The sequence below is a fragment of the Nomascus leucogenys genome, chromosome 20 (genome assembly GCF_006542625.1).
Source record: "Nomascus leucogenys isolate Asia chromosome 20, Asia_NLE_v1, whole genome shotgun sequence".
Classification (NCBI taxonomy): Eukaryota; Metazoa; Chordata; class Mammalia; order Primates; family Hylobatidae; genus Nomascus; species Nomascus leucogenys.
In genome coordinates, this window is record NC_044400.1 from 62,475,323 (window position 1) to 62,492,065 (window position 16,743).

The following is a 16,743-nucleotide window of genomic DNA, read 5'->3' on the forward strand; positions in this document are numbered from 1 at the left end:
CAACAGCAGGGTGATTCTGTGCTCAGCATCTTGTCTTGGTGGTATATCCAAGCTGCAAGATTTATAACCTTCTTGTTACAATGTATCAGCTTCAACACTTTCAGTGAAGTCTTCAATAACTTCGATGACATCTTGCTGAGGGGTTTTGTCATTAAAAGCCGAAAGCTGGTCATTAACAAACCTTCTCTGCAATCATCTACCGCTGTGCTAACTCAGGCATGGATCTGCCTGGAAAGTTGGACTGGCTCAGAAACTTTTCAGAAGGCTGCATTTTTTTTTAATGTGTGGGGTATATTTTTTCAGGGAAAGAAAATATGCCTCCCAACCATTTAGTCATTTATTTCTCATTATTCATTATCTAGCCTTTCCATGATAGAACCAAATTCAACAAATATGTGTATAACACTGCTATATAACAGTCATGGTGCTTAGAGTTGAAGATTTAATTATAAAAAAAAGACAAAGCTCCAGCCCTCAGAGAATTCACAGCACCCCCACCCCCCAAAAAAATTAATCATTTCCAGAATCCTTAGGAAATGTGCCATACTTTTTTTAGGCATCATAAGCATTATCTTGCTCATTTTTCACCACTCTTTAGAAGATCAATGTTCTTATTATCCCCATTTTAGAGATTAGATGACTGAAGTGGTTGCCTGTTTCAGAATTTTCCCAAAAGTTTTGGGCTCATAATGGGCAGAATCAGGTCTCAAACCTATGTTTTCTCTGACTTCAAGCACGCTCATCTACTTCAAACAAAAGTGGGCCAGGAAGAAAGCAAAGAGCATGGCATTCCAGATGGAGGAAGGATCATAAGCCAGGCTAAAAGCACACATGTGCTGGGTGGGTATGAGAAACAGGTTGAGCACCGCTTGGATCCCCTTTCAAGATAATTTAGGTGATGGGGGCAGTACCGGCCGTTGGAGCAATGGCCCCTGGCTCCTCATCCTTCCTCATCTCCATGAAAGCATTTAGACTGGAGAGGTATCCATTTGTATGCATCTACATGTGAAGCCAAAATTGCCCATTGGCTCTGAAGTATCGAACAGTGGCATAAATGTTATGAATATAATAAAAATTCCTATGATACAAGAAAATTTTAACTATTTGAATGTCATTGAATCCTAAACATATACAAAGATTCAAGTAGCAGAACAATTCCCAGTTGCTTGACAGCAGTTTCCGCTGTCAATGATTTGACTTTTCACCTAATCTGGTCACCTCCCACAGGGAAATAATGAATGGAGGTGCTGCTTTCTCCTCAGTGCAATTCACACTAGAAAAAGCCAGAGGACCAATGTTATAACACACATCCAGAAGTTCCTCAACAAGGAAGAGAAACACATAAATATGGGGAAATAGTCTGCTATAATTTGTGGGGGGGATAGAAAAATAATAAGTCTTGGAATGGCATTTTTTTAATAACGAGAATAACTTGGAGGTAATATATATGTTTTTAAGAGTGCACATTTTGTTAATAATAATAACTGTTACCATTGGTTAAGGAGCTACTGTGGATCAGGCAGTTGCTAAGGGAATTTTACACATTAGCTCATGAAATGGAATCTCAATATAACCCCGCCAGGAAAAAAAAAAACATTATCCCCATTTTTATAGATAAACAAACTGAGGATTAGGCAGATTGAGCAATTTGCTAAAGGTCCCTTATTGAATAATTTGCAGATCTGGAATGCAAATCTAGTTATATGTTATTTCAAGTTTTTGGTATCCTTTACTCTCACCTGCCTCTACATTACTTAAAATATAACCTATTAAAAGGTGTTTAATACAATTAAGCAATGCAAAATTTAAAAGGCACTAGCTGATTTCTCTCTTTTTATTCTAAAATGACTTTTTTTCTCTTTTTTTCTCATATTCCAGAAGGAAACAGAAACATTAGCATACCTTTTAATCCTCGATTAATTGCTGCGGGAATCTACCTGAAGAGATCAGTAAGACCTCCAAGTGGACCCATTGATCCATCTATAGTGTCATTATGTGCCTGTCCATATGTGTGATGTCAGAGGAAAGGCTTTGTTCCTGGGAATCACAGAGCCATCATCCATCTGACTCCCTGGGTTTTGGTGACTTCTCACCTGCAGCGCTTCCCAGGAATATCTTCCTTGGCTTGTTATTATTTTTAATTGCTCACAGGGTGCTTCTTAATATTAAAGTTCTTGCCAACCAAGATCATCAGCATTACCTCGGAGGAGTCTCAGAAAATTGATTAGCAAGGTCAGCTCTGCTCTTTTGATGAGAACTAGGATATGGGGCGTCTGAGCTTTGCTCAAGGTCACAGAACCTGTCCGCTCTTTCACAGAGAGCATGAAGCACTTTGAAAGAATACATGCAAGCCCAAAGTAACCAAGCATAAGGAAAAGTTTCTGTGTGGTGGGACAAATAAACACTCTAACTCAGAGAGGCCTGAACTCACAGATTATATCTCACACCAGATAGTTAATAATAATAATAATAATAATTACATGCATTCAGCCTTGTTCCAGGAAATACTACTTAGTGCCTTTATAATCTTTAGCAAATAATGTAGCCTCTTTGAAACTCAGTTTCCTCATCTATAAAGTAGGAGTAATGACTTCATATCATTGTTTTGAGAAGGAAACGTGATGATGGTATCAATTACAACTCTTTTTATTCAAGAGTTAGAAGTCCAATTAGAATAAGATTAAGCACAAACAGCACTTTATTATGATGAAAGTAATGTCTCTCAAGAACTTGCATGCAGACAGATCTCAGGAAAAATGAAAAGCAGAGGCTCCAGTGCTGTCTGGAAGTTCTCCATGTTTACTTTCCCTTCCTTTAATGCATGGATATCTTCCCTTCTCACTATGCCTAAGCTTACAGGGTAGAACCGAGTCACCAGTGGCTCACAAAGCTACATCCACCCAACCCAGTCCAAGAGATTAAGAAACTAATTGGTCCACGTTCTAAGTCCCAGGGAAGAACTGAAATTGTCCCAGCTCACGTCCTGTGCCTACGTTTGGACCAGTCAATTATCTGCTCAAGGAGGAGGATTGTATTCCACTTGCATGGATGTCCCTGTGGTAAGCATGTAGATGGGGAGGTGAGTATTTTATAGAAGAAAGGGGAAAGAGAGTTGCACCACAGCAGAAATAATTGGTGTCCACTACGAGAATACATAAAAAAGTTACCACACCACAGTGGGGCGCAGTGGCTCACGCCTGTAATCCCAGCACTTCGGGAGGCCGAGGCGGGCAGATCATGAGGTCAGGAGATCGAGACCATCCTGGCTATGGTCTCTACTAAAAATACAAAAAATTAGCCAGGCGTAGTAGCAGGCGCTTATAATCCCAGCTACTTGGGAGACTGAAGCAGAAGAATCGCGTGAACCCGGGAGGCAGAGCTTTCAGTGAGCCAAGATCGCGCCACTGCACTCCAGCCTGGGTGACAGAGCGAGACTCCATCTCAAAAAAAAAAAAAAAAAAGTTACCACACCACTATACCCAGTCCAGAATAAATACATTTATGCATATGTTTTTCTTCTCAATATATACATTTCTACACATTTTAAAAGTCTAGTTTTTTTAAAAGGCAAAACAAAAATAGTATGTGTCTATTACAGTGAATATAGCTAGCCTACTGTTAAGATTCAGAAGAGAACACAGATGCTGTAGACAACAAATGTTTTATATGCCTAATAAACCTCTCATCAAGTAATTTGAAGACAAAATAGAAGTTCAACAAATTGAGAAACATATTTTTTGTCCTAACCCTATTCTCTCCTGTCTCTTAGAAACCCAAATCTTTTCTCGTTTTCCACTCTTACCTTCTGTTACTTTTCTATCCTTGAATCACCTTAGTTTGGGGTTGATCATTAAGCGTTTAGCATTAAAGATGTAAAGGATGGTATAAAGTACTTGAAGCTATTTGAAAAAACAACAAAATGCCTCTATATGATTAGGGCTGAACAGAGTACCAGGCTGGGAATGGAAACAAAAAAAAAAAAGCAATTTCTCTTTATCTCTCTTTTCCCAAAAATACACAGAGCAATTTTAGGCAAGTCATTTGTGTTCCCTGTAGCCATCCATAAATCTGCCGGGTAGTAACTAGCCTATCTGTTCTTCAGGATAAAGCCTGGGAATATCAACAGATTAACTATGAAAAGGACCCATCTACAGGGAGAAGTGGAGAGGAATCTCAGAAAGCTAGAGATTTCCCTCTCTTATCAGAAGATGAACTCCTACCCGGAAGAATCTATTTTGTGTGTAATACAAAATAATTTCTTCACTTGGGTCAAATTGCAAGAATCCAATTGCTCTCTGCCAATAAACTCCAGGCCTGAGTGAAGGATCCAGTCAATAAATTTCAGGTTTTGGAAAAAGACCACTTTGTGTCACTTTCCAGAATTCCTTCTGGTTATTACCAGTGTAATACTGAATAATTTTAGAAAGAATAATGTCGGAACCTCTCAGAATGATAAGAAATAAGTGTGGCTATCATGGTTTAAAAAAAAAGGAAATTTAAAGTCTCATTTTACATTGGATTTTGTTGCTATGACATGATTCCTTTTTAAGAAGGAGAAATTGGTCAGGTGCAGTGGCTCATGTCTGTAATCCCAGCACTTTGGGAGGCCAAGGTGGGCAGATCACGAGGTCAGGAGATCAAGACCATCCCAGCTAACATGGTGAAACCCCATCTCTACTAAAAATACAAAAAATTAGCCGGGCATGGTGGCGGGAGCCTGTAGTCCCAGCTACTAGGAGGCTGAGGCAGGAGAATGGCGTGAACCTGGGAGGCGGAGCTTGCAGTGAGCCCAGATAGCACCACTACACTCCAGCCTGGGTGACAGAGCAAGATTCCGTCTCAAAAAAAATAAAAAGAGGAATTAAATTTGGGAAGCAACAAATAATAGGAGAGGAGGTGCTAACTTGCCTAGAAATGTGTGTTACCAGTTAAAGATTATTCCTTCATGATATGGATCATATTCTTTTCAAATATGATAAGAATTCATATGAAAAGAATTCCATGGAGGAAAAAGAGGTACTAAAATAACATTATCTTAAAACACAACTCACATTTTCCATATGACAATAAAAATGTTTCTAACTGGGCTGCTTGGTTACAGCTTAAATGCAACATACATTGATGGAGGACTTATGCCATTTTTAAGTTTATTGCACAGGTGCTTAATTTGGGTTCTTTAAAAATCCTGTCATTTCATTTTCTTTGGTAGTTAGGATATTAAAATATGCAAATAAGCATGTTATAGTTGATCAGTGCTAATCTTTTTTGTAATAACTGATGTTCTCTCCCAACAGCCACCACTCTTTCTGTTCTTGTCACCTTCACCCGGGAGTCACAAAATGCTGAAGACAGTCGCTTTTTACTTGATTCGATTTCAGGAGGTGGTAGCTAGGCCAAAATCCTCCACTTCCTCTTTCCTAAATACTTTTTTCCCCCTCTCCTAATTATATGGCTTTGCATTGATTTACATGGATTTCAGCTTTCAAACATTATTAGTCTTTGCTGAATGCAAATAAGCAAATGGGAAAATTATATTAAGTTTGCACAATTGATCTTTCATCATTTCAAACGGTACCTCTGAACAGTTCCTGAAATGTTTGTCTGAAATACTCCCAGCGTTGAGTGTCATCAAGAGGCGCTGGGTCACTCTGGGGAAACCCATTCTCAGTGATATAAATTACAGGGTTATTATATGTATCCTAGAAAAAAAGAGCAAAAGTTTTATTCCAAACAGATGTTTTAAAAAAAGAAAGCTCATAAAATCAGGTACATTACCCTCTATCTTCTGTAAGCTACAATCCCAAAACTAGTTTTCATCAAATTGCACTGACCCTATTAACTTAATTTTCCATGCACTGACCTTTTATAACTAACAATGGAAACGCAAAACTGTCCATGAAGACAGTCAAATGACTCTTACTATAATGAGAAGACAGAAATATCTTTCTTCCATCAGCATCTGTTGATTGTCACTGCTCCTTAACCCCTCAGTCCTGCCAGCAGCTACATTCTACATCTCCCACAGGAGGGGTCCTGAAAACCTGTACTTGAAATTTTAATTTTAGCTAACTGGATGTCATCCAGTATAGCTGAGACTCAAAAAAAGGATCCAGTTGTCTCAATCCTTAAAATGTCTTTTATAATCATAGTTGTGACATCAGATTGAAAAATATGTCCAAATTACTTCTATAGCCACAAGTAACTTTAACAACAAATCCTAGACTTTGACCACTGCTTTTGAAGCCTTTACCAGCTAGTTACCCCTCATCAACTCAAATCCTCATCTGCTCTTCCCAGGCCAGCAAATGTATATGCTATTACCTAAAGTAATTCTTTTTTCAGGTCCATATATATATATATATATATATTATATATATATATATATATATATATATATATATACACATATGCCTGTCTTGCCCACCTTCACATAATTGGGTGTACATGGACACACAAAAAATCATACATTTACCTTAATATATTTCAGTAGTTTACGTACTCCCCATGGTACCACATAGATCCAATCCACATTTTTCCAAGATGGATCTGGAAAAAATTCAATTTCCGCATCCTGGAGAACACCTAGTTCTCCTTTCTTGTTCTCCTGGTACTTGATTAAGCGAGTTGTATAATACTGCACAGCAAAAAAATCAGCAGTGCCTTTGATCATTTTCTTCTCTTCTTCAGTGAATTCTGGAAGCCTCGATGATGGATAGCCTTGCTTTTGACTCATGGAGGCAATCTGAGACTTGACAACTTCAGGATAATCACCATCGATGAATATGGGTTTAGCAAATAAATCCAGATGGAAAGTGATGGCTCTTTTAGCAGCTTCCTGGTCAGACACTGAGTTGGGATCTGCTGGTTCCAACCAGACCGCAAAAAGTGATAGGGACACCATACCTTTCTGCTCTTTTCGAAATAAGGAATCATAGCTGTGCCAGGATCTGGCATGAGCCTTAATCAAATTATGAGCTGCCTGATAACCTCCAGTTCCAAAGTGAGGGATACCCGGAGGAAACATACCTAAGTCATATGACATCACAGAAAGAACATTAGCTTCATTTATGGTGATCCACTGCTTGACACGATCCCCAAAGGTACTGAAGCAAAACTGAGCATATTTGTCAAAGGATTCAATGATTGCCTCTGACAACCAGCCTCCTTGGTCTTCTAAAGCCTGAGGCAAATCAAAGTGGTAGAGTGTCACAATGGGAGTAACCCCATTTTTTAACAAATCATCGATGATCTTGTTGTAATAATCAATTCCTAGGAGGAAAAAAAAAAAGTGCCCTAAGAAGAAAAGTTATTGGAGTATGTTGGCAATAAATTTTAAAAAGAGAGAAGATCAAAAACAATTTTCTGAATGACTTTTATTCAAAACAAGTTTTATTACTTCCTTGATATAATCAACGAAAGACTGAGAGGAAACATTGAGAATTCCAAAGAGTAGTTGATCAAGAAGTAGGAGTTTAATAGGGTGACATGATTGAAAGATAAACGTATTGAAATGGATACATTTAGGCAGATCACTGTTATCTAACTTTGTGTTATTTTCATACTTATTGAAATTATTTCATGCATTTGCATGTATGCTCATCTCTGTCTCTTAGCCCCACTAGAATACAAACCCCATGATAGCAGGGGGCTTGTTTAATTCACCTCTGGATCTCCAAATCCTGGGACAGTACCAGAAATTTAGAGGTTAATAAATATTTGTTTAATAAATGCATAGATCCAATGGTATTAAATATAAAGCAAAGGAATTGATCCAGATGACTGCCTTAATGCTTTTCCAGGTCTATTAGTCTCACAAGTCTAGGAAAAGAGACCTAATGAGAATGAACGAGAGCTCAGCATCTGCCCCAGAATCTGGGTTACAAGGACAGGCAGCCAGAGGCTTAGGACATTAAAAGTACCCAGTTGGAGGTTTGCTCTAAAATTCCAACATAGTTCATGGGGATACATAGCCACCTCTGGCTCTCATCTGATTTTTCCAGGACTGCAAGTGTGTAAGAGAGAGTTTTTAGGCTTGCTGCAGAGTTCAGAAGAAAGTTTCTAAATTGAACATGCCCTGGCTCAGAATTTATGTCAAGAATTCACTGAGTCTAGCTTAATGATGACGATTAGCTTGGAAGAGGCTTTCTGGGAAGAGGCTGATGTTAGTATTTCATGTGGTTTTATATTTAAAAATATGGAGGCAACCTAAGCTTAGACAAGAGAAGCTGCCCTGTTTTAAGAAGTTGTTTCCTGGATAAAGATTATGAAGTCATATGTAGAAGTGTGTTGCATTGAAAGTTTGCCTAAGGAAAAGGTCACTTTCTTTTTTCTTAACTTAAGAGCCTTCAATTTTTAAAAATAACAATTCACGCTTTTGTATGTATTTCATTCATTCGATCGTTTGTTAATTCCTTAAATACACATTGATAGAGAAACTACTATATGATTGACATACAAACATAAGCAAAACAAACACCACCCTTGTCCTCAGGGAGCTTAGTAGCAGAGACTACAGAGAAATTCATAAACAATTACAATAGAGTAGTAGATAAATTACAGAGTCCTATTTAAACATATGAGAAGGGATATCCATCCTAAGCTCAGGGTATTTGAAAATATTCTGAAAGCAATGTAGCATAATTGTTTCAAGAGTGAATTATGGTGCCAGACCACCTAAATTCTGTCCTAAGTCTTTCACCTACTAGCTCTGCAACCTTAGGCAAGATCCTTAATCTCTCGGAATTATCTTTTCCTGTATGAGAAATGTGGATAATAAGAGAAAACTTCTTCAATTAATTGTTGTGAGAGTTTAATGGTTGATAAATTAAACATGTTTAGAACAGTTCTTGGCATATGGTAAGGGCTCAGTACAGGTTAGCTATCACCGAAATAGTAATTATTATTGTTATTAGTGACATCTAAGCTGATATTTAAAATATGAATACAAGTTAATCACTTAAGGTAAGGAGAAAAATGTGATCAAGGAAGAGAAAAAGAGGAAACAAAAAAATACACAAAGGAAATGTTAAAATAAAGACCACTCAAATGAGAAAAACAGACTATTTACTCAGAGTTTGCTATAGCAAGAGAGTCAGCCACCAATACTTGCATTTGGCAGGTATTCAAATACAGTCAGGACAGAGGAAAAGCTTTAGAGTGCAAAAAAGAGAACTCTTGGGTGTGCCCTGATTAAAGGGTGTTGGCCTTGGGAAGCTATTGGAGAGCTAATTAGAAGCAGGGCATCCTTTCTGATTAGTTTGGGGAGCACATTTGGTTTTCTCAGGTTGCTCCTGAGTTGGAAGCAGGGAGCAGGGGTTAGAAAATAGAGAAGGTATCAGTTGACCACATTGTGACTATTCTGGGCTGACTGCTGCAGAGGCTAAAGTTTGGCTTCCTGGGTTTCCTTTATCAGTCTGAGTTTTATTATCATATATGACCTGGCCAGTGTTTGTATATTCAATCACTTTCGGGGAATAAAAAGTTCAGTATAAGAAGAGTGTGACAAAAGAGGAATAGAATGGTGAGAGATGAGCAAGGTAAGCAGAAGCCAAATTATGCACAATCATGTGTTTTCTCTCTGTCTGGGTAAGTGGGTATTTTTGACACCAGCTCATTTATTTTGCTAACTGGAATGTACTGTGAATCATGCATAACAACTCCATATTTGGAAGACACACTTCTGTGCTATTTCTCACTTGGTAGCAGAATAACTCATCCTCCCCCCAGAGATGTCCATTCTCTAATCCATGAAATGGGTGAACATGTTACCTTCCATGGCAAAAGGGACTTGGCAGATGCAATTAAGGTATGGACCTTGAATTGGGGAGAGTTCCCTAGAGCGTCCAGGTGGATCCAATATAACCACATGAGTTTTTAGAAATGGAAGAGTAAGACAGAAGAGTGGGTCAGAGAGATGCAACAACGGAAGAAGAGGAGAAGTGGCAGCTTGAGAGAAACTCAACCCACTATTGCTGGCTTTAAAAATGGAGGAAGGGGGCAGGGCACGGTGGCTCATGCTTGTAATCCCAGCACTTTGGGAGGCAAAGTTGTGCAGATCACAAGGTCAGGAGTTTGAGACAAGCCTGATCAACATGGTGAAACCCCATCTCTAAAAAAATACAAAAATTAGCTGGGTGTAGTGGTGCGTGCCTATAGTCCCAGCTTCTCAGGAGGCTGGGGCAGGAGAATGGCGTGAACCCAGGAAGCGGAGCTTGCAGTGAGCCGAGATAGCGCCACTGCACTCCAGCCTGGGCAACAGAGTGAGACTCTGTCTCAAAAGAAAAAAAAAAAAAGAAAGAAAGAAAATAGAGGAAGGAAACCTACCATGAGCCAAGGAATGCAGATGGCTTCTCAAAGCTGAGAACAGTCCTTAGCTGATAGCCAGCAAGATAATAAAGACCTCAGTTCTACAATCACAAGGAACTGAATTCTGCCAACAACCTGAATGCACCAAGAGACAGACTCTTCCAAAGATCCCTCAGAAAGAGACACAGCCCTGCAGGTATCTTGATTTCAGCCTCACAGACACCCATGTCAGACTTCTGACCTACAGAACTCTAAGGTAACAAATTGTTGTTGTTTTAAGCAGCTCATATGTGATAATTTGTTACAGTAGCAGTAAAACTAATATACTCATGAAATTTTATAAACTTTCCTTTTTTCTCTCAATGAAAGAGTATTTCACCATCCCACCCCTGGACCCCTGTAAATCCACATTTCTACCTTTGTAAATGAGATATCTAAAGATAATATGATAAAATAATCTGGATATTGGTATGTGTGAGGGTTTTCATAGCCAACTCTTTCCATTGACTTTGAACGTGAAAATAATATTAGCTTTCATTTACTGAACTTGTACTATATGTACCAGATGTCATGCATTTTGCCAAATCCAAGCACTGAGCTCTAGAGATGGGTGTTTTTGTTCCCATTTAAAAATGAGAAAACTGAGATTCAGAGAGTCTCAGCGTTGACAAATGGCATGGCCCACATTTAATCCCAGTCTGTCTCACTACAAAGACTGAGCTGTTCTCACTATGACATCCCACTTCTCATGTTTACTAATGTTCCTGAACCAGAAACATGTGACTATTTCACCAGCCTTCATGGTCACCTACTTCAGACCTGATCACAATAACAAACTCCTTTTTCCCCCCTTTGTGGAGAAGTCATTAATGATGGCCAATCAATGTAATTCAAACCACATGATAGCCGTCCGTTGAAATGAAGATAAGTGAATTTTAAGAAAATTTTTTCTCACTCATCAGCACAGCAGAGCAACAGAGCATTGCATAATTAATATTCACTATCCCAGAATTAAGCACTTCACTTCTCGATCGTACAGTTTATACAATATTGTAATGAAACTTTTCCATGAAGTGGCGTGGGAATTTTTTTGTTTTGTTTTGTTGTTTTTTGAGATGGAGTCTCACTCTGTCACCCAGGCTGGAGTGCAGTGGCGCAATCTCGGCTCACTGAGAGCTCTTCCTCCTGGGTTCACGCCATTCTCCTGACTCAGCCTCCCGAATAGCTGGGATTATAGGCACCCGCCACCACACCCGGCCAATTTTCTGTAGTTTTATTAGAGATAGGGTTTCACTGTGTTAGCCAGGATGGTCTCGATCTCCTGACCTCGTGATCCACCCGCCTCAGCCTCCCAAAGTGCTGGAATTACAGGCTTGAGCCACTGCGCCCGGCCAGAGTGGGATTTTTAAGAGGGGAGCCCCAGACTCAGAAAACTCAGTCAAAGGATCTTGGACAAATCACTTGGTCTCTCTACACCTCAGTATCCTCATCTGTAAAATGGGAATGTTAATACTGCCACCTTAGGAGCATGTGAGTATTGAATGAGAATAAATCTGTCAAAGGGTTATTTAACTTTGTTTTTCAGAACAGTGTAAGTCACTGATAAACAAATTCTCTGAATAAATGTGTATTTTTTAAATGATCACCTGTTACCAATCTAGGGACTTTGAAACTTTGAGAGGTCATTTGGATCCCATTCTGCTTCTGGGTATTTAGGACAGAATTGATTATTTTAAGGATTAAAACTTCTATAGCTTTCTTTCATAGTCAATATTATCTTCTCTAATTAAGCTCATTTCTGCTTATTTGATCTTAGAAAATATGAAACATATTTGAGGTAGAGGTCTTTTGGATACAAGAAAAACCAACCAACCCAGATGAACTCAAATACAAAGGTGGCATTGGGGGCAGTTGGGTAGTAGATACAGATGCAGTGGACATTATTTTAAATGACAGAAATAGATCAGGGACTCAATGACAGAAAATAACGGCAAGTGGAAGTCAAAAGAATTGAAGTTGGGAGCTGAGAAAATCTTTGCTTCTCAGGGAAAACTGATCTCTTCCATCCCAGCTTCTCTCAACACATCTGCTCCATTTCTTCTTTCAGAAACAGCTTTCCCTTCTGATTCAAGCAGCAGAGACAAAACCGAAAAATATATACTTAAGAAAGAACCAGTTTTCTTTACACACTCAATCTGCCATGGTCTCAAAATGGCCGTCCCATCTGCCAAAGCTACTTCTGAGCCCCAGTGCCAACCACCAACCAACTCAGCCTCTCAGTACCTCAATTCCAAACATCCTTGAGGGAGGAAAACAATGGAGCAAGCTCATATTTTTCCATAAGGTCACAGCTCATTATAAATCCAGGGGAAAATGTCTTTCCTTTATCCTGTCAGCTGTGACCTGGAGTCAAGCAGGATTGTATAAAACAAAGATATAGGGGAATTCCCCTAGAAGAGGGCGTGGCTGGAACTTTCCAAGATGATGTCTCAAATTTAAAAAAAAAATTGATCTAGAATGCTCCTTCAACAAAAAAAGTAACATAGAATTCATTTTGATCTCATGGCTACCATGCATCAAGTTTACACCTTTCTTTGGTTCATACCTTTCTAGATTCACACCATTCACACCATCAGTTTCTTTTCTTTTCTTTCTTTCTTTCTTTCTTTCTTTTTTTTTTTTTTTTTTTTTTTTTTTTTTTTTGACAGAATCTCGCTATGTCACCCAGGCTGGAGTGCGATCTTAGCTCACTGCAACTTCTGACTCCCTGGTTCAAGTGATTCTCCTGCCTCAGCCTCCCGAGTAGCTGGGATTACATGCACTTGCCACCACACCCAGCTAATTTTTGCATTTTTAGTAGAGACGGGGTTTCACCATGTTGGCCAGGAGGGTCTTGATCTCCTGACCTCGTGATTCTCCACCTCCCATCAATTAATTTAATTGCTCCTGTGTTCTCTTGCCACACTGCCTGTATTAGTTTCCTATTGCTGCTAAAACAAACTACCAGAAACTTAGTGGCAGGACCAAGACAAATGCATTATGTTACAGTTCTGGGGGCCAGAGGTCCAAAACAGTGCTTATTGGGCTAAAGTCAAGATGTCAGCAAGGTTACATTCCTTCTGGAGGCTCTCAGGTGGAATCCATCTTTTTACTTTTCCAGGCAGTACAGGCCACGTGCATTCCTTCCCTCATGGCTTCTTCTCCCATCTTCATCCTCACCTCTTCTCTTTGACCTCTGCTTTAATCATTATCTCTTTTACCTCTTCTCTCTGACTGTGATCTTTCTACCTTTCTCTTTTAAGGACCCATGTAATTATACTGGGACCACACAGATAGTCCAGGACAATCTCCTCCTCTCAAAATCCTTCCCTTAATCACATCTGTAAAGTTTGTTTTACCATGCAAGCTAATATACTCACAATTCCTAAGAATCAGAACATGAACACCTTTAGAGGGCCATTTTCAGTCTATTATAGTGCCCAACATAGAATACAATATTAATGCTTGTTTAGTTAATTTATTTAAACCATTCCTGCTAAGAGAACTCATATTTTAAATCTTAAAGTGAGCACTAAATTCTGCATAAATATTCCCCTTTTTTTAATTTCCATACTTGGGCTTCCCACTAATCACCTGAAATTTACATTTGTGGCAGATATAACATGTACTTGAATAGTTGAGAAATACAGGAATATGTGATTTCAGTTGCCAACCCAATCTTTTCTTGTTAAACCTTGAAAAACTGACATTTGAAAGAGACAGTCTGTAACAATTCCACTTCATAAAAACATTCTTCTAGTTTGGGGACACAGAATTTTACAAGTTTCCAAATGTCCTGTAATCAAGTATTGAAATGGATAGTCAAACACAAAAAGGGGGTTCCTTGGGAAGAACAGTGACAGGGATTTTCTAATTCTTTGCATGCTTTTTGAGAAAATATTTAAATGGGAAAAAAGAGATGGCCTTTCCAAGTTAAAACCATTCCAACTGCTTCAACAGATCACCGCACAAGAATGAACAACTGCTTATTGAAATTCCACCTCCTGGATGCACCTCCAGTGCCCTCTTGTTCAAAGCAAAGTCTGTAATATTAATCAGCCATGGTTTTACCAAAGCTAGAGCCAAACACAAAAATCTCAGTGCTACGGGCATGTGATCCCCACGTGAGATCTGCACGAGCAATTTCTCCACAATATTCAGGTGGTTTCCATGACTTCAGTACCACCACCCCCACTCTCCAGTGGTTTCGGTTTCCTTGCTCTTGGATTGCTGATCTACAGTGTGTCTCTATGAACTTCTGAGTATCTCAAGTTGGTTTTCAAAGCTTAATATGTCGACATATTGGTACAGGTACATAATCTTGTGTCTGAAAATCTTAGGGGCATATGAGTTCAGAATGTTTTAGAAAGGAAACACAGAGCATATACCATATATTAACGCTCTCAGTGTATCTGAGTCAGTATCTCCTAATATGTCTGTAGTAAAATAAATAAATATTCTCACCAAACAGAATATATATTCACAACAATTCAAGTTAGCTTTTGCCGCCAATTTAATTCTAGAAAGATTTAGTAATAAGAGCCTTTTGATTTTAGAACTTCAGATATGGCATTGTGGACCAATACTACAAGTTGGTGGGTTTTTGGTTTTTGTTGTTGGTGGTGGTGTTTACCATCCAAATGGAAGCTCAGTAAAAACTCCAAACTCCTAGAATGAGTGCAAGGAGTTTTTGTACCATGAGGCCTCCACTTCGTTTAACCAACAGGGAAACTGTAGCGCAGAGAATTCAAGTGGTTTGGCCAGACTGACTGAGCTCTAGACTAGATGCAAGATTTTTTATGTCAGACAAGCCTAGGTTGAACCTAACTAAATTTGTCATCTTGGCAAATTTATGCCTAACCTTATTTCCCATATTAGCATTATTCCTTCTGTTTAGAGATGCCCCTCATTCGTATGACTGTTATGAACATTAAATTAACAAAAATATGTGCAATGTGTGCATGGTGAGCTCTGTACATTATATGCTCAATGAAAGGCAAGCATTACTACCCTTAGAGTTATTTTTATGATTGTTATTGACCTAATTCAATTGAATTAAATAATTTTTACTGAATCCCTTCCATGGATGGTGCTGGACTAGATTACAAGGGTAACAAGGCAGAATTATCTACCCATTACACTGTAAACAATTCCAGGGATTCTCTAATGTGAATGTCATGAGGACTTAGCACAGTCCCTGACACGATAGACATTCAGCACACTTTGGTTGAATTGAATTAAACTTAAGGCACCCATAGTCTAACATGGGATATAGTAACAGTTAACAATGAAGAATGCGAGAAATATCTTAAGAGCTTTGCAAAGTGTCATGAGAATAAAAAAAAAAGAGATTTTTTTTCTGGCTTAGAATAGAGAAATACTATAAAGAAGAGGGCAATTGTGCTAGCTCTGAACAGCAGGACAGGCCTTCAGCAGGTATAGTTGGGGTTAATGAAAGCCCATTCTAGGCAGAATAAAAAGCTTAAACAAATTCCTACAAGGTGGAAAACTGCATGGTATGTTTAATAAGTAGTGGGTTACTTATACTTACAGATAAAAGATTATAGACCTGTGCCAATGTGTGTTTGGGATATTGCGTGATCATACACATGGGGTAATCACCTCCAAAACTGCAAAGTTTTTGGAGTTTATATTGTTTTGGACTGTATATTGAGGCTTTGGGTGACTAAATTATTATTATTATTATCTGAGACCAAATTTCACTCTTGTTGCCCAGGCTGGAGTGCAATGGTACGATCTTGGCTCACGGCAACCTCCATCTTCTGGGTTCAAGCGATTCTCCTGCCTCAGCCACCCAAGTTGCTGGGATTACAGGCATGCACCACCACACTCAGCTAATTTTGTATTTTTAATAGAGATGGGGTTTCTCCATGTTGGTCAGGCTGGTCTCGAACTCCCAACCTCAGGTGATCCGCCTGCTTCAGCCTTCCAAAATGCTGGGATTACAGGCATGAGCCACCACGCATCTTGCTTCATTTTCAGCAGGAGATGATCCAAACCAATATGATTTGGGTCAAGCTTTAGGAAAATTGTTATGATGGCATCTTATAGAAAGTAAAGGACAGACACAAGGTGAAAACAGATAGATTCATCAAGGATATATCAAAAAGTCCTTGTAAGAATGATAAATACCTAAACTAGGGCAGAGGCAAAAAGAGGGATTAGAAGATAAATTAAAAAGTCATAATTAGAATGGACCATATTCAGCAACCCATTAGATGGAGGAAGAAAAGACAAGAAAGGATTCAAAGGTTACTTTTGTTTTTTAGACTTTGGAGTATGGTGGTGCCAGAAAGAAGGGAGAATATAGATGTTGGATTAGGAAGATTGAAGATAATAAGTTCACTTTTAAACTGAACAACAAATTACCTTCCATTC

The 16,743-nt window shown here is 38.8% G+C and overlaps 1 protein-coding gene across 2 annotated transcripts in view; it reads right to left on the minus strand.

Annotated features, from left to right (window-relative positions):
* LOC100588339 (cytosolic beta-glucosidase) overlaps positions 1-16,743 on the minus strand; it is a 134,063-nt gene that overhangs the window by 73,489 nt on the left and 43,831 nt on the right. The window contains exons 3-4 of one of the 2 annotated variants that reach the window (XM_003258535.3): positions 6,473-7,269; positions 5,576-5,699 (exon numbers count right to left, since the gene is read on the minus strand). The exons of the other annotated variant lie outside the window; for it this stretch is intronic. Of the exons in view, the coding sequence (XP_003258583.1) occupies positions 5,576-5,699; positions 6,473-7,269 (921 nt within the window). The remainder of the gene's footprint in view (positions 1-5,575; positions 5,700-6,472; positions 7,270-16,743) is intronic. 2 annotated transcript variants of the gene reach the window in all.